Source organism: Exophiala oligosperma (assembly GCF_000835515.1).
Source record: "Exophiala oligosperma strain CBS 72588 unplaced genomic scaffold supercont1.2, whole genome shotgun sequence".
NCBI classification, from domain to species: domain Eukaryota; kingdom Fungi; phylum Ascomycota; class Eurotiomycetes; order Chaetothyriales; family Herpotrichiellaceae; genus Exophiala; species Exophiala oligosperma.
This window is the reverse complement of record NW_015622819.1, coordinates 2,237,558-2,254,981: the sequence shown is the minus strand read 5'-3', so window position 1 is coordinate 2,254,981 and position 17,424 is coordinate 2,237,558. Positions and strand designations below refer to the sequence as shown.

At 50.6% G+C, this 17,424-nt stretch overlaps 8 protein-coding genes across 8 annotated transcripts; 7 read left to right on the top strand and 1 right to left on the bottom strand.

The window, feature by feature from the left end:
* The first annotated feature begins 329 nt into the window (after nt 1–329).
* On the top strand, nt 330–1,870 carry PV06_02262 (uncharacterized protein). Its single transcript, XM_016402916.1, has one exon. It carries the CDS (start codon nt 952–954, stop codon nt 1,252–1,254), a length of 303 nt encoding a protein of 100 aa, XP_016266813.1. The 5' UTR covers nt 330–951; the 3' UTR covers nt 1,255–1,870.
* A 1,129-nt stretch (nt 1,871–2,999) lies between these two features.
* PV06_02261 (GTP-binding protein rhoA) lies at nt 3,000–3,859 on the top strand (the record flags this gene model as incomplete). Its single annotated transcript, XM_016402915.1, has 5 exons — nt 3,000–3,067; nt 3,129–3,156; nt 3,263–3,460; nt 3,517–3,651; nt 3,707–3,859. The coding sequence occupies 5 exons, from the start codon at nt 3,000–3,002 to the stop codon at nt 3,857–3,859; spliced, it is 582 nt and encodes a 193-aa protein (XP_016266812.1).
* Nucleotides 3,860–5,652: 1,793 nt separating this feature from the next.
* Nucleotides 5,653–7,764, top strand: PV06_02260 (uncharacterized protein; the record flags this gene model as incomplete). Its single annotated transcript, XM_016402914.1, has 1 exon — nt 5,653–7,764. The coding sequence occupies one exon, from the start codon at nt 5,653–5,655 to the stop codon at nt 7,762–7,764; it is 2,112 nt and encodes a 703-aa protein (XP_016266811.1).
* A 655-nt stretch (nt 7,765–8,419) lies between these two features.
* Nucleotides 8,420–9,299, top strand: PV06_02259 (uncharacterized protein). The gene is made up of 2 exons (XM_016402913.1): nt 8,420–8,676; nt 8,843–9,299. Exons 1-2 carry the CDS (start codon nt 8,575–8,577, stop codon nt 9,155–9,157), a joined length of 417 nt encoding a protein of 138 aa, XP_016266810.1. The 5' UTR covers nt 8,420–8,574; the 3' UTR covers nt 9,158–9,299.
* On the bottom strand, nt 9,298–11,092 carry PV06_02258 (uncharacterized protein; the record flags this gene model as incomplete). Its single annotated transcript, XM_016402912.1, has 4 exons — nt 9,298–10,127; nt 10,198–10,319; nt 10,406–10,668; nt 10,753–11,092. The coding sequence occupies 4 exons, from the start codon at nt 11,090–11,092 to the stop codon at nt 9,365–9,367; spliced, it is 1,488 nt and encodes a 495-aa protein (XP_016266809.1). The 3' UTR covers nt 9,298–9,364.
* An 842-nt stretch (nt 11,093–11,934) lies between these two features.
* Nucleotides 11,935–12,964, top strand: PV06_02257 (uncharacterized protein; the record flags this gene model as incomplete). The annotated part of the gene is made up of 1 exon (XM_016402911.1): nt 11,935–12,964. The coding sequence occupies one exon, from the start codon at nt 11,935–11,937 to the stop codon at nt 12,916–12,918; it is 984 nt and encodes a 327-aa protein (XP_016266808.1). The 3' UTR covers nt 12,919–12,964.
* A 561-nt stretch (nt 12,965–13,525) lies between these two features.
* PV06_02256 (uncharacterized protein) lies at nt 13,526–15,378 on the top strand. Its single transcript, XM_016402910.1, has 2 exons — nt 13,526–14,288; nt 14,358–15,378. The coding sequence occupies exons 1-2, from the start codon at nt 14,161–14,163 to the stop codon at nt 15,133–15,135; spliced, it is 906 nt and encodes a 301-aa protein (XP_016266807.1). The 5' UTR covers nt 13,526–14,160; the 3' UTR covers nt 15,136–15,378.
* A 214-nt stretch (nt 15,379–15,592) lies between these two features.
* PV06_02255 (uncharacterized protein) lies at nt 15,593–17,322 on the top strand (the record flags this gene model as incomplete). Its single annotated transcript, XM_016402909.1, has 2 exons — nt 15,593–16,219; nt 16,273–17,322. The coding sequence occupies 2 exons, from the start codon at nt 15,593–15,595 to the stop codon at nt 17,320–17,322; spliced, it is 1,677 nt and encodes a 558-aa protein (XP_016266806.1).
* Between the last annotated feature and the right edge of the window lie 102 nt (nt 17,323–17,424).

Below are 17,424 nucleotides of genomic sequence, written 5' to 3'. Positions count from 1 at the left end.
TGGGGGGGGGGGCACGTCTCTGTCCCCATATTATACAGCTCGTAGGTGCAAAACTTGCAGCGCCGCTATCCAGATCTGGGTGGCAGCGCTGGTGCGGTGAAGAATGAGAATTTCGCCCAGTGTTATATAGTGAGATGGCTGAGCTTTTTTTCTGGTCGAGTTCGCAAGCTACCTGCCTCGGCTCAACCCTGAGGGACTTCTGCTACTGGTCGTCATAAGCACATGGCAGACTGGGAAATACGCCTGTTAAGAACAACAGTATAGCCTTCATCTGGCAAGGAATGCTTTGCCAGCCTCAAAAAGTTGACAAAAGAAATGACACAACCTTGTGGCTTTGAAGCGTAAGTTAGGTAGTTTTGCCAGCAAGACCTCAACCAAGCCATCACGTGACAAGCCCGAAACCAGTCGAGCGAATGGAGGGTTTGATTTGACTTCGGGCTCATCTGAATAGGCGCACCGCTGCATCTCCAGTTTCTCAATCGATATCGGCACGTATATAGACACTCTTGCGCCATATCCAGAGCGGACAACTAGGATTTACATTATCACGAGAAGACTCACAAGCCAGTTTACCCCAAGATACGCCCAAGATGTCAATCACCGATTGATTACCTTGGCGGAGAACAATCCCTTGTTGTTCGTTCATGGCACTCGATAACAATGTACATAGCAGGTTCAACCCCTGCTTCGCCACTCACATGGCAAGCTTGGTCAAGATTGATCAACAACACATAGTATGCGTGTGCCAACGATTTTCTCACGACTTCAGCTCCATGCCCTCCAAGTAATGAAACGAAGGCAGCACCCAGATGGATGGATCCTAACACTGCTCCGAGAAGAATGAAACGATGTTAGCCGATATGTTAGTGGATGAGACTGCTGCAATCACCCTTAGTATAAGGAATCTCTCCTTGGAATTGAAGAGCAGCATGCGCCAAAAACCACGACGAAATGCCAAAGAAAGAGTCCTGGCAGACTTTAGATTCTCGGCCAGGATCGCATGGCAACTCTGAAGTCGAAGGAGCGATCCCGTCCTCTGGTGTGGAACAAGATGCTCAGCCTTCAGGCACACGAAAGCCATGCAAGTATCGGCTGCGTAAAATTAACAATGGTATGCGCTTCAACGGGTCTTTGGGGGAAAAGAAAGGATCAGGGTGTTGCTTGGCGTGTCAAAAGTACAATCTAAAGCCCTACATTGTCTTGCCAGACCTTTACCGCAAGCCTTGGATGGTGAGACTTCCCGAAGCGCAATAGGTGCAATACGGATGCTGGTAAGACTTTGAGAGACCTGTACAGTACGAGGATCAAAGCTGAATGCAAACACGCGGGGACGCGGAAACGCGTCAGGAACCACTGGCTGGGCGTTGCAAGGCTTGTTCGTCAGCCGGTGAAGATCATCTGTGACCCGGACAACTAGGCCGAGCCTCCGTTCGGCTGAACGTGTCGACTTTTTCTCCGCTTGAGAGGTGTGGACAATGAGGAAGGAAACGACAAGTACTGTTCGGAGTAGGGCTCAAAGAGTGGTGTGTACTCGTATCTGGACATGGCGTACGCATGATAAGCATCGTTGGCGAGATCCAGTTTGTACAACCTGGTCGGTCTCGTGAACTGGAGGTCCGATCACCCAGTGGCAAACATGTACAAGGATGTTGTGCAGGGAGTACTTCCGAGGCCCATCACAGCTGAAATTCCCAAGCTCCCAGGTGAAGAGAGATGAGATCTTGATGAAGATTAATTATGGCACTCATGGACAGACTGTCTACACACTTGTGTTCGGGAATCTCTGCATAGTCAGTAGATTTCAACGGGTAGTACCGTAATAGGGTGTTTCAAGATTCTCTTTCCGATGTTTGGTAGGCTGCTCAGGCGCATCAGGCTGCTGGGGCAATGAACCTTGGCGCCCGTGTACTCCGTCAACACGAAACAGATGGCTAGAGCCGGGCGTAAAGGATGATGTGCAGCAGCGGGAAAGACGCGTGGCACCATTTCTGCCGCCCCAGCGTCAGACCAACCGAGCCGTCCTGCACATATGCTGAAATCGCTGGGAGGATGGAGACAATGAGGTCGACAATTGTTGGAGGGAGGGGAGTATGAGGTTAAGACGATGATACGCCGTACTCGGTCACAGATAGGTATGGAGGAAAATCGACGATGCTTAGTAGGGTATGCCGTACACGGCGACGCCTTTGCGTGTATTCCGTACATAAAGCGCCAATCGACGGAGACCAAGAGAAAGCGCGGGTTGTCAGGTCAGAGAGATAAGGACTGTAGGCAACAGTGTGGATGATGGACAGATCAATAATGCAGGGCGAAGGGCGGTCAAGGAGGTGATAAAATACTCTGCAGGTCTATCAGGGTCTATCAAGATACCTAAAAACACGCCTGAGTAGCCTGGAGTAACGCCTAATGCTACGTAGACCCTGGCATTACGAGGGCCTAGCAGCCCATGTGGCCCCCCAACAAGGCCGTTGCTCGGGGCAAGAATTGGCGTTCGCCTTGAGCCTGTTTCGTCTGCGCTGTTGTGTGCCCTGATTCGGCTGTCTCTAATGCGCATGCCACTCACTCACTCATCATTCACTCACCTCTGCGCAGTTGTTCAATCATCCATCCTTTCCCTTCAACAACTCTGACCGACTTCATAATACCTCATCTCGACTTTCGATTCTCATCTTTTAAATACACTTGACTTCGATCCTCCCTCGAGTCTACCTTCAAACTGTGCGTCCAGATCCTTTTCTTCCCTTCGTCTATTACAAGCACGAGAGTCTCAGACCCCCGTGGACGTCTTAGCTAAATCCACATTTAATTGCCCCGAAAAGGCCCTTTTCCTGACCATCATCCCTCAACCTCTTTACACCTTCTCGTCTTTCCATCCATCTACGCGCCCTATCATCGACTTCACCCATCCCCAACCTTGCGAAATCCAAGGTTTCCTTGACTTGACCGTGGTTATTGTTATTACCTAGATTTCTTATCTGACCAATACACCAGCAGCCGCCATGGCTGAGATCCGTCGCAAGCTTGTTATCGTTGGTGATGGTGCCTGCGGAAAGACATGTTTGTTGATGTGAGTATCTATCTTCCTTCTGCAACCCATTCGATCGTATCACTGACCAAGATCTCGATAGTGTCTTCTCCAAGGGAACATTCCCTGAGGTACGCGGCCCTTCCTCCATCCTAATCACCTCACCGGCTCGACGCTCTCTCAGAGATGGCTCAAGAGTCGGTCAATGAACACGATACTGATAAAAGCTTTCAATAGGTCTACGTTCCAACTGTCTTCGAGAACTACGTTGCCGATGTCGAGGTTGATGGAAAACACGTTGAATTGGCCTTATGGGATACGGCTGGTCAGGAAGATTACGATCGTCTTCGACCTTTGTCATACCCTGATTCCCATGTCATCCTGATCTGCTTTGCCATCGACTCTCCTGATTCCCTCGACAACGTTCAAGAGAAGGTACATGATGCTACATTGATAAGTGAATCAACCAAAGCTGACATATCGAAACCCAGTGGATCTCCGAAGTCCTCCATTTCTGCCAGGGCCTTCCCATCATCCTTGTCGGCTGCAAGTGCGATCTGCGACACGACCCCAAGACCATTGAAGAATTGGCCAAGACGTCTCAAAAACCCGTCACACCCGAGCAGGTATGCTATTTCCGTCGTCAGTATGATCCCGTTCACTCGCTAACCATGATGATAGGGTGAGGAAGTTCGTAAGAAGATTGGTGCCTACAAATACCTCGAATGCTCGGCCAAGACAAACCAAGGTGTCCGCGAAGTCTTTGAGTCTGCGACCCGTGCCGCCTTGTTGACCAGAGGAAGGGGCAAGTCCAAGAAGTGCTTGATCTTGTAAACAACCATTGAATAACCTGTGACAAAATCTTGATGGACCCAGTGAGCTCCCCCAAGCTCTATACCAGGATATCACCAACGGGTGCTGTTATCCATCCAACACCACACCTCCCCCTTGTTCTTGCTTCGACCCGGGCCAGGATCGGTGGCTTGATTGTGCTGCTTTGTCGGCGCTGATACATTAGTTTTGTTTTCCTTATCGAGCGAAGGATGGGTTGATGGTTGATTGCAATCACTACGGAGAATTGCACAGAGGCTAAACAATGGGCAATCTCGGATGGTACTACTAGCATGACGGCGTTTCACAGTCGAGACATGTCGAGTCATCATCGAAATAGGAAATCCATACACGGCGTTGTGTCCTGAGGCTTTAGGTTCCGTCTATTCTATGAGCACTAATCTCAATACTCCCGACCACCTGGTACTACACAATTCCTCCCAATAAGCAATGAAAGGGTTTAGACCACCGCTGTATGCTTGCCTGGCCGAGTAGGACCTCATATTGAACCCGAACCAATGACGAAGAGTACGTGCAACTTCTTCAGCTTGACATCATTCACAAGACAAGGCCATTCGGGCTTATGTCCACCAACGGTTGGGAGATTTCAATGCTACCACGCTCCGAATGGCAGTCAGTGTGCCGATTTGATCACTTACGAGTAGCCTTCATCGCGTCTCACGAACACTCGCTGCAGTTTACATGTAGCATTTCACCTCTCATTAGAGCAGCACGTGCCTGTTTCCGCGAGGCTGAGATTCGGCACGTCATGTCACGTGGGCTTGCAGCCTCGTCATGACTGCGAGGAAAGCGATATCCATCCACTCGTTGCAAAGCGATCCTCGTCATGCGCCTGCCGTCCGTGTCGCCGTCAAGAGCGAAGAAGACGCAAGTTACAATTATTCCACGCCCCAGAGATGCCTTTTGAGTCCAGCATGCGTCTCCATCGACACCGTCCTCGATGATGTCTACCCACAGCGGCACGCACCGTGTGATTCCAGCTCAATTGTCTTACCTTGCCATTTACAACCCATCCCTCGGGCCTACCGATGATACCCTTCATGACCAGATCGCCTTTTACTATTCTCGAGAGCCTGAAGAGAGACCTGGCCGCCAGCAGAAGGAAGGAACTGTAGCACAAGAGGATCAGCGTCATGAAGGAGAAGGACAAAACGAAAGGCTACGGCAAGTTGGCCTGGCGCAGGGAATGGTGAATTTTGTGAAGTAGGTAGGCAGCAGCTCAATCATATTCTTCGCCCTCGAGGAGTTCAGAAGTCCTTCCTACCTCAAGGCCGCAATTGTGACAAGCACGTCTGATTTTCGTTTGTGGCAGAAACTTCTCGAGCGAGACACCATTAGAGTCCATAGAGACTGAAAAGGCGCGGGTCGTCCTCAAAGAAGTCGAACCTCAATGGTGGATCCTTGCTTCGATTGATCTCACAAGATTGCCAACAGCTGCAGCTACCCAAAGCATCAGGAAAACGTCGAATCTGGGCAACGATGGAAGATCAAATGAGACCGGAGCTACAGCTCCTATTGAGTATTCGTCGCGAGAGGTAGCCCCATCCCACCTACTTGTCGCTCAGCTAGTTCAAGCATATCGTGGCTTTCTTTTGCACCATGCATCCTCTTTATCCGAACTATGGAAAAAACATGAGAATAACAGACGGCTCTTTTGTGATCAGTTGGACCGATACTGGACTCGGTTTTTCTGGAATTGGGATGTCCTGTTGCATGGGAACCCAGCCGCGGATCTTTACGATGCAGTCAAGCTTTCCGGAGGAGGAGAACTTGGGATGGGAGTGGGCGAGGAAGAATGGGGTAGCGGCGAAAGGGAGGTCCTGGAAGGTTTCGCTAGTCGCACTGAGGGCCTTCTAGATCTCATCGTTGGGCGGTACGGGGATGCTCCTGTCGCAGAACTTGCCGAGCAGGAAGATAATGGGACACAAGCGAAACTTGCAACCACTGATCCTGCACCTTGGCTTGGGAACGATGAAAACCCAAGAGCCCAAGATGGGATCATATTCTCTGGGATCGGCGGTCTTTCGAAACGGTCACTGATCACCGTGTCAAAATGGATGGAGTCTATTTATATGCATGGCGAAGGGGCGTATGGAGTAGGTGACAATCCCACGTCCCGATCAAGGCGCCGGAGAAAGACAAGAAAAGCAAGAAGTAAATCTTCTCAGAATCCAAATCGGAGTCACCAACAGCAAAAAGAAGAAGTCCATCCAAAAATTGCATCACCCAAGTACAAGGCTCCTGATCTCAGACGGAAGGCTATAGAAAACAACGCAGCGCCTCCGGGTATACCGCCGCCTCTGGTCAGTGCGGTGGAACGTTCTTTGAATGAAGCGACCACGAAAGCCAGTGAAATTTCCCAAGAACCAAGTAATCAACACACTGAAAGTTCAAACCAGAACCAAGCGGAATCAGGGTCTTTATTCGGCACAGAAAACATGATAAAGTACCTGAGTCTCGGATATGGGTCAAGCTGGACTTTGAACCCAAAGGGGTTCGGCGCTGGGAAGGACACGGGAGGAGCGACCACTGATACCGAAGATGACACTTCAAAATCGCAAGTCCACCTGGAGGAGCAGCTGCAGGAGGTTGACCCTACTCCTGAAGTCAGCGATGAGGAAACCCCTTTTGTTCAGAGATTGGAACAATCAATCGGAAAATTTCTTGTCGGCCTGTCTGGTGATCTCGAGAACGCTGAGTTTGAAGATGATGGCTCCGCAAGACCCTCCGGACAAGATCAGGACACTGAGCAAGTACCTGCTTCGCCTTCATGGAACAAGTCGAACCGCATCTTCCTGCGAACATTGACAATGGAGATGTCTTCTTTGCGAATTACGCAGTTGATGCATGCAGAAGCAGACCGACCTTCATCAAGACGTAGCAGCACGAACGTCAAGTCGGATTCTGCGGAAGGCAAGACCAGTGCCGCTGCTTCAGTCGACGGTGCACAGCGATCGCCTGTCACACATGAAAAGGTCCAGGTCGCGGTCTACGTCCACCAACCGTTCATTTTTGTTTTCTTGTTCCAGCTACGCACACCAAACCTTACCGTCCCAGGGTTCTATCGGGCGATTCATCATACCTTGGGACCACTTCAAAAAAGCCTCTTACGGAGCACTGATCCTGAAAGATGGAAGGAGCGCGTCAGAGAAGCACTACTACCTCCCTCCGAGTCTTCGGCCCCAGAACAAGCACAGAATGAACCGCCGGAAATTTACGATTTGATCTATGATCCAGCCAAGATGACCTTGCGCTTGTCCATACCGAACATCCCCGTCCCCGGCAGTCTTGCAGCAGAAGGCTTGCACCGCACAAAAGGTAGATCTATCACTGTTTCGGGCTCATGGTACACGCTCGGGATCCCAATCGGGTCATCCACGAGTAATTCAGAGAAGGCAACTTCAGCACTAGTCAAAAGTGATTGGACGCGTGTGGAATCCCTGAACGTGCATACACACATTCTGAATCTTTGGGCTGCCACTCGTTCGGTTCAAGGTACTCGAGGCCAGGGTGCTGATGCCGATGACCTGGAACGTACCGTCAAGACAGCCAGAGGGTGGTGGGTTATGTGGATGAAATGTCGCACTTCCACCGATGTGACATCTGTGGAGGCCAGCTTGGACAAGGAGGCTGTCTTGGTGAGGAGATCACAAGAACGTGGTGGAGGTAGAGACACATCCAGGGCACAATCAGCAGGTAGCGGATCATCAGGGAGATGGCTTCTTCGTGACCAGCCTCGTGCTCGTGACACCGGCGGATCGAGTCAGCATGGGCAAGGACATAGTAGCAGCGGCGGCATCGGCGCGACCAACGCAAAGGGTGTGAGTGAAGGTGTTGGTGTTGATGCGAAGAGATGGGTGGAAGGGTTGATCAAGTTGAATATGTGATTAGCGTGTACGGATATTTGTGGATTGGCTGTGATCAGAACGTTCGACGAGGTCAGTCTCGGTTGATGGACGACAGCATCATTACCTCAAGGGCGTGTTCGAAGCATATCTATCTATGAGCGTATATATTATGATTATGAGTTACCCTCTGGGGTCGTGTCAATCGGTGCGTTTGATGTCGAACATCCAATCGGACTTGGCCACCACGTATGATGATGTAGCTATGCTGCTTACAGTACTTTATTCGATGTCAATCCGTTCTCGGGGACATGCGTATTTGATTTTTTGATCCCCGATGGTGCCGCAAGAGTCAGTCCCTCATCCCCGATGACCGCCCTGCGAGTATTGGGGGCCTTGTATTGTGCTCCGTAACGAGTTCCTGTTTACCGAGATTCTCTCCAAGCGACTTGGCGGGAAAGAAAGTGCGGAGTAATGGAAGTCGGTGAATGTGGTGAATGTGAGAAGAGGAGGGGTTGACGGATGGATGGTGGATAAGAGATCGACCCAGTCGGTTCTGATAAGTACTGTAGATGATCATCCCTCTCGATGACAGAGAGAAAGGGAGAAGAACGTTCGAGAAATACAGGACGTTGTCTGAACATCTGGCTCGATCTTTTTTGTTGACCGTAACTCTTTCACACTCACACACACACATATTTGTATCATCGTATACCTGTTTACATACTTCCAGTACACACAAACACACACACACATCATATCATCAAACAGCACACAATCAATCGCCCGACCCCGAAATTTTTTCAAGGCTAGACATTTCTCAAGAAACAAGAAAGCCGCGCGCCCCAAAAAATGTCAACCACAAGAGGAAGTTGTATGTGTGGTGGTATCAAGTATGAATTCACCGGTGAACCTGCAGTGACTGCCTTGTGTCACTGTATCGATTGTCAAAAGGTAAATCAAGCCCTTATTTTTTTTCGATGTTGATGCCACGGTACTTTTCCTTTTTTTTTGGTAGTATACCATCAAACTCAGAGTCCATTCGTACCCATCATGCCTTGATGGTGACGCTCAGAGTCGATGATGATGGAAATGCTGATTGTTGGGATGAATAAAACAGTGGACAGGAGGAGCATTCACCTCCAACGCCGTCGTACCCAGGACCTCGTTCAAGGTCACCCAAGGTACCCCGTCGTCCTACGACGCCACGGGGGCGTCGGGCAAGATCAACAAACACTTCTTCTGTCCGACTTGCGGGTCGAGCCTGTACACCGAGCTCGAGGTCATGCCGGACGTGACCTGCGTCAAGGCGGGCGGGTTGGACGACGGGAAGGCGGAGTTGGGCAACAAGGTCGACATTGAGTTCTACTGCAAGGACCGGGTCAAGTACCAGAAGGAGGTTTCGAACGCGAAGCAGGAACCCGTCTTCGGTTGAGAGATCCTGGGGGTGTATGACCAGAAGCCAGAGGAAATGTAGCTCCGGATGATTACCATGTCATAGCATACCGCACCACCATACAGCATCACTTGGCAACTCGACAATGCTTCAAGATATTGAGTTGACAAGTAAATTTTCGTCCATGTTCAATCACCCTCTGGGAAGGTGATTCAAACAGGTTCAAGCTCGGATCCATCTTCCAAGTCAGTCGATGAGGTCAAGCTCGTCGTGTAGATTACGCAATTCCGATCCGAGAACTGCCCGTGACCAAGGGAATCGGTGTATCAGAGTGTAAAACTCTCGAAATGTCGTGACGATCCTCGTGGACCGGAGAGTCGTCGAAAGTAACACCGCAAATTCACGGCGGAGGTCGTCGAATAGCGTGACGGAACATGCTGCGGCCGTGAGGATCCAGATCAATGTCGCAACGTCTTCGGCGTCGTCACTGTCGGACCACGACGAGAGCAGGTTCGGTGATGACCCAAGAAGACTGTAAAGCTTGGTGCCGTGGAGCATTGCGGTGCCAGGTTCCGGGTCGAGCTTGTAGCGGATATTGCAGACGTACAGAATGGCCCCCAATCGCAAACACTCACCTCGTCGGAGAAGGGGAGAGTCGTGTCTTGTTGCGCGAGGCAACGACAGGAGTTCATACAACAAAGGTTGGATGGTGTAAACCCAAGAAAAGGAGTCGAGCCAGAAGGAGGTCGTCGTCGTCGTCTCCTGGACAGAAGGGGACTCCTTGTCGACCGTCTCGGTGAGTTGTCGTAACCGGTCAAAGATGGCTTTTGTTATCGCATTCGCGTTGCAACTATGCTGCTGCTGCATGTCACCAATGACCTTGTCGTTGGTCGAGAGTCGCGACAAGTCGGTGAAGATCGGGTTGAGCTTGGTTCTGCCGACGAGAAGATGGTATGGGAGAGGGTAGATTGGTATCGAGTCTTGTTTGAACCGTCCGTTGGTTTCAATCCTACATGCATGATGATCGAGAACTGTTCAGTGTTCGATGAAAACACCGTGGATGGGTAGCTCGAACTTACCAGAATAATCCCAGCCTCAGAGCCGGACATGCATCCAAGGTCTGCTCACCACCTCTGTGTTGCAGGATATGGGAGAGTCCATCCATGTGAGTCTGGAAGAGTACGGCATCTTTGATGAGATTCTGAACAATAACAACAAAAAAGAGGGTCAGTTACCAGCATGATCCGGGCCGAGTGGTGCACACTGCGTGTGTGTTTGAACTCTTACCGCATATGCTGCAGCCGCAAGAACAGCTGTCACGACATCATCGCTCGTACCGGTGACTATATCGTTCAACTTTCGCTGTAGAGCTTGGTTCGAGATCAACGAATACTTTGCGTCGTCGCCCGTGTCGTCTTCACATCTTAGAAAGTGAACCAAATGCCACGCCGAGGCCGACAGCATTTGAGACAGGGCGGTGCTCTCACGGACGAGGTCGATGAAACCAATCGCAATGAGAGCCCGAAACTTTTGGCATGTGCCATCGTAGACTATATGTACAGGTAGCGGTACAACTGATCAGCATCGACCTTCCACATCGGGTAAAACCTGAAGTTGGAACTCGCTTTGCCTACCGTGATCCCAGAGCTGGTGGGCGCGTCGCCCTCCTTGTAGGGCGAAGGTCTCAAAGGGGTCCGTTCGACTCGCGTCAAGGATCGTGGCGGGGCTAGGATGTTGCCGATGCTGAGTGAGCTCAGCATGCGTCGAATCTCGCCTTAAGGGGGGTGCCACGTTCAATTCTACCGTGTTCTGGTGCTTCCGTCTCGAGGTACGTCGTCGGTAATTGGCCTGTGCATGACTATGGACTCGCCTCTGTGTCTCACGGTCCACCCTTCCTGTTCTACTTGATTGAGAGATGAAGGCGAGTAGTGGTTGAACTGACGATTCATGACTGATTGAAGGAGGTTCCGGCATCTTTCCTGGAAAATCTCAATGTTCACTTAAAAGCCCCACGTTGTGATTCTCTGCCCGTCGGTGTCAACACCTTTTGACTATACTTTAGCAAAAACGGCGGATGACCCTGTCAAAGTATATCAGAGGAAAATTCAATACAAAGTATAGCGTAGCACTCCGACGAAGCCAACTGCGTGTGATGACATACATTGTGTCATCTCGCGGTGGTCGATGTTGTCTAGGTACAACCCGGGGGGTGAGAGCAGCACGTCGATGTGACCATAGAACCATTCCTACCATGTACCTGACCAGGAGATGATGTCGCAACAAGGTGTGTTTTACGAGCATGAAGAGCCTGGTCTCTCAAGTCTGACTAATCTGGGCCGCATCCATGTTACAGAAGCGGCAACATTGATTGAAAGAAGCAGGTCACTAGAATAGTTCAGGGAAAGTAAGCGCCTCGTTCTGTAGCTATTGTAGCTTCATGTAAAGCGGCGACGTTGTTGGAGCGGCGAGGAGGATTAAAACAGCTCCCAGGGTCGGACGGATATGCACGTGCAGGGTTGAGATGTTCCTGTTTATGGCTTAGTCCGTCAATTCCATTATATCAGCAGTCTTCCAGTGGCAAGCTGTGTGCCGTTGAGGATAACAGTTGGGTACTAAACGCTGGGCGATGACAAGGAAATAACAAACCTTGAGAAGTTCGATAAGATGCATAAATACCTGATGGATACTTCTAGAGGTGGCGAGAGAACTCTCATCAGAAGAGCAACCACATCTTCATACCATCGCCTTACCACAGAATCCCACCACCAGAGGAACCTCAAAAGTCGACCATCAAGTATAAGAATACTACAGCAACCATGTCATCAATGATGGAAGCCATTGTCATCCCTAAGTTTGGAGGTCCAGAAGTTCTCGAATTTCAACAAGTCTCAAAGCCAGAACCTGCAGTCGGTGAGGTGCTCATCACTGTGAAAGCGTTCGGGATCAACCACGCTGAGATGCACATGCGCAAAGGAGAATGGGACGAATGGAATCCCATCACAGGTCTTGAATGCGTCGGCATCGTCGAAGCCTGTCCCGGAAACGAAATTCCGGTTGGGAGCAAAGTCATCGCACTCATGGGTGGGATGGGCAGAGAACGTCCCGGATCGTATGGTGAATTGGTTACTGTGCCAGTCACTAATGTTACCTCCGTCAAGACAAATTTGCCGTGGGGAGAGCTTGCTGCAATACCAGAGGTGTATTCGACCGCCTATTCGTGTCTTTTCACCGTCTTAGATCTGAAGGCGGGAGAATCGATTCTGATCCGCGGAGCAACATCGACCATTGGCCAAGGAGCCGTCAACCTAGCTGTCAACGCCGGGGCGAAGGTGACAGGAACGACGAGAAGAGAAGGAAGGTTCAAGATGCTGAAAGACATGGGTGTGATGAATGTTGTCCTTGAGCATGATAACCTAGCGAGCGAGTTTCCCGATGGAACCATGTTCGACAAGGTTCTCAATTTGATTGGCAACAGGGTGCTGGTGGAGTCGATAGAGTTTACTCGAGCTGATGGGAGAATGCTTCAAGCTGGATGGCTGGGAGGTTTGGCACCAGTGAAGGACTTCAACCCCATGGTGGAAATGAAGCCAGGGGTGCATTTCAGTCTATTCCACAGCAAGGTTCTGGGGACAGCTGAATTCCCACTTTCAGGAGTTCCACTGCAAGACATCGTGGACAAGATTGAAGCCGAAGCTTGGGTTGCCAAACCCACCTACGTGTTTGACTGGAAGGATATCCGGAAAGCGCATGAGTTACTAGACTCTCACAACGCTGGTGGCAAGATCGTGGCCATACACTGAGACATTGGAGTCGTAGGATAGAACGGAAGTTAGGAGAAAGAATGCCAAGGCGGAAGCAGCACTGCTTCACTACAGCGATAAGTGTTCGAACAGTATTTAATCATTAGTTGAAACGAAATGAGTCGTTCATATGTAGTTCTATGTGACGACAAGGCTGAACAAGGCTGAAGATGTTCTCACGTGCCTCCAATCACGCTGGAATACGAGGGTGCGTTTACTAAGCCCTAAACAGAATAGCGTCACGTCTCGGATCTGCAACAAAGTCGCCCCGAATCTTGCTCGAAACGTTGCGCGTCTCAGAAACAACAGGACGACTGCGTCTCACACAAGTTGGTCTTCTCTTTCGACGACGTCCATAGGTCGGCGGCTGCGAACCAACACTGTATCCCCTTCTCTTTGTTTCCGTTGGCAGCTGTCGAGCTCATCCTGCGGCATCTAGTGTCTTATCATGGCGATCGGACTGAACGAACAGTGAGATCCGGGGGCAATACCATACCCAATATGGGCTCAGGTCACAGCCATAACATGGGACAAGGAGAAAAACCTTCACCTTGCAAGAGCTTATCAGAAGACAAGAATTGTTGTCGATCAGACCATGCCGTCGCTGGCCGTATCCGGGTTCTCTCCCGTCGGGTCATATCAGTCGCAAGAATGCACCCACACGAGACGATGCTAACTTGATCTGCCGCCAACAGTGGCGGCTCTGCTCCTAGTTCTCACTGTTGCTACGAGCTAGAGGATGAGGCTGAATCTTATCACCTGTTATCACTACGGAGTCCGCTTTTCCGGGACAAGACCTAGCAACTCGGGCGTCACCCTGATGCAACATACAGGCATTATCTGAATTTGGGTCGTTCCTCTTCGCCAATCTCTTATCCTATCCCTTGGTTTTCTCTTCTCCAAAGTCGTTCCCCAGGTAGTCTGGCACGTCGTTCTCTTCTTATGTTTGTCGTTCATTTACAATATACAAGGCGGACCGACCACTTCCATTCTTTCGACTGCGAACTTTCACCCTCATTCTACTTTCTCGACGGCGCTGGCGCTGCGCGCTGGACGCTGCCATACCTTCTTTTCTTGCCTACTGTGTTTCCGTCCTTCGTTGGACTTGACATTTCAATTGTTGATCTGCTGGCACCCCTCTGTGCCAGTCGACTCAGAACCTCTCTCTCTACAAGACCAATTCCCACAAGACAAGCCCCAAGCCCAAGTACGACAGATCCGGAGAGCTTATAGCCTCTCAGGATGCGGACAAGAGCAGTTCAAGTGCTCCTCCTTGTTCTCACACTAGTCCTGGCAATATTTCTGCTAGTCGCCGCATCCAAATATGCAGCTTGGAGTCATGTTATGGTCCCGACGAATAGAAGTTGGCTGTAAGTTGACAGTCACCCTCTGCACATTTGGTCTGTCTGAAGACATCTTACCAACTTGTATTGGTGAAGGCCTCTGGTATTCTACGTCGCCTCCATACCACTAGTTTCTCTCCTCTATGCTGTTGTGCATCTCGCCACACTGCAGTTTAACGCGCTTCCTGTCCCCGCGCTTTCTGGTCAACGCAGCAGCATCGACCCCTCGTACGATGCTCAGTACACCGCCAGCACCACATTGTTCATCCTGGCCATTTCGGTTCTGCACTTTCTCGCATGGCTTGCCCAGGCCTCACTATGTACCGGGTGTGAACTTGCACCAATCCTTGCTGGTACTGAGGGCCGAGTCCCACGCTGGTGTCCACAGTCCCGTTTCAGAGACTCTGGTGATCCCAACTTGGCCAATATGCTCGGAACTCTGGCAACTGTCAAGGACTTTATGCAGTGGGTCATGGTCCTCCTTACAATCATGCTGATTGAAAGCGCGAGGCGGGAATACCGCAGTGCTGAGCGTATACGAAGAGAAATGACCCGGCGGGCAGGGACGGGAGTTGATTTTGGAGGGCCAAGGGGAGCTGTCAAGGGCTCGAACTCAATATCACTGACTGCCATCGGCAACAGTATCAGTGGACCTAGGATTCTCACGGCTGCTGAGATCGCTGCCCAACGGAGGATGCAGCAAGAAGAGGAAGATCGGAAGAAAAATCAAGCTGAGCAACAACTTAAACAGGTACAGCTACAGAACGGTCCTGGTGTCCCGAACAACAAGCCTGACAATTATTATGGTAACGGCATGGGCAATGGGCTGAAGAGGACGAAAACGCTCAATCATATGTACGATACGCGGACATAGTGCTGGTTGCTCAGCCTAGTGATTGGACCTGTGGCTGTCAAAGAAGTGTCCTATGTGCTTCGAAATCAGACTTGACTGGGCATTGGCGGCAATGTTCCAGGGTAGAGAAAGTTCCACCTCAAACATTGACGTATTCAGGCATTCATGTCATGACCAGTTGCAGCAAGTTATATCCAAGGTTAGCAGAAATGATGGGCCAAGGCAGACAGAACCTACACAGAACCTTTCATAGCTACCAACACGATGTATAAGGCCCTCGCGTATTTTCAGTCTTCCAATGGGGGACTTGGGTTTTCAATGCTTGAGCGGACAACTGCGCATACATGGGAGGGGTTTGAAAAAACCCCATCAGTGAATACCTTTTATGTCGCCAAACTTCGACTTGAATAACGGGGATTTCACAGTATTCCCTTTCCGTCTTGTTGGATGCGCTCAGACGATCATTCTATTCGTGACCATGGGTTCGGTTGAGGGTATGTCACAAAGGCCAAAGGTTCACCTCAACCAAGGCACAATACTCGGCATTATACAACCAGGGTCGTATCCAGACCCGATCGAAGCATTTCTCGGCATTCCCTACGCTCAGCCGCCGGTAGAAGACCTTCGATTCCGACCACCTGTGAGAATAGAAGCGTCTTCTCAGACATTTGAAGCATCTCGTTATGGCCCGGCCGCACCGGCAAAGCAACTTTTGCAGACCACTGGTCCAGCGCTGGAATACAGTGAGGATTGCCTGACTGTCAATGTCTTCCGTCAGAAGATCCCTCACGTCACGAACGGCCGCTCCCTCCTTCCCGTGGCCGTCTACGTCCACGGAGGCGCTTTCAATCGAGGTACTTCGGCCATGCACAACACTGCCTCCATGGTGGGATGGTCGGAGCAGCCGTTCATCGCCGTCTCATTCAACTATCGAGTCGGCGCCCTTGGCTTCCTCCCGTCCTCGCTCTCCGCGAAAGAGGGGGCTTTAAACCTTGGTCTGAAAGATCAAATCCTATTGTTCCAGTGGGTTCAAGACAACATTGAACATTTTGGAGGTGACAAGAATGATATTACACTCATTGGGCTTTCTGCTGGAGCTCATTCGGTACTTGTGTCCTTTAATCGCTTCGCGCTGACTTTCATGCTAAGACTCGATAGATCGGTCGCCATCTGATGCGACACAACAAACAAAACCCCGGACCTTTTCACCGCGTAATAATAGAATCCGGAGCACCAACGTCCAGAGCAGTAAGGGCATTCGATGCAGAGATCCACGAGGATCAGTTTCGAGAGTTCCTAAAGGAGGTCGGCTGTCCCAATGACTGTCCTGAAAATGAGATTTTCCCCTTTTTACGATCTTTGCCTCTCTCCGTCATATCCGGGGCGCAAAACAAGGTGTTTGATCGCTACAACCCTTCGTTACGTTGGGCTTTTCAACCCGTCGTCGACGGCGAAGTCATCCCCAGTCCACCGATCGAGAGTTGGCGCTCAGGAAATTACTGCAAGGTTCCCATCATGACCGGGTTCAACGGGAATGAAGGTTCGTTATATGTAAACCAAAAAATGTCCAGTGGGAAGCAATTTACGCGGTTCTTCCGGACGCTGCTTCCCGGTCTGACGGACGCCGACATCGAGACGATCTCGACAAAGTTGTACCCAGATCCCGACACTTCTGCGGATCAGACTTTTCAAGAAACGCGACAGAACCTACGAGTTGGCTCACAATACAAACGTCTCGAAGCCGCCTACGGACAGTACGCCTACGTGGCACCAGTGCGGCAGACTGCCCACTTTGCCTCTGATTTTCAAACAGAACCTGTCTTTTTGTACCACTGGGCGTTGCCTACCACCGTCGTGGGAGGTGCAAGTCACGCCGACAACATGCGTTACGAGACCTACGATCCCCAGGTGACGAGCCTGTCCGAGTCCCAGAACGAGATATCGGGATTTTTGCACGCATACGTTACCAGTTTCGTTTGTAATAAAGGAGACCCGAACGCTCTAAGGGGTAGGTTCGCGAGGAGACCAAAGTGGGAGCCGTATCAATCTGGAAAGCAAGACCTCCCCAAAACTATGGTCTTTGGCCGGAATATCAAAGAACTTGTTGGCGGTGCAAACGATGGCCAGGTGGCAGAGTTCTTGTATGATGACTGGGCATTGGAACAGTGTCGGTTCTGGTGGGACAGAGTAGAATTGACTCAACAGTGAATTCGGTGAAGTGGAAATTGCACGGTAGATTTGATCTCAAAGACCCATTGAAAGTCATTGTTGCTCGGCAAGTTCCGCCATGGCTTATTCTTTCCAGACATG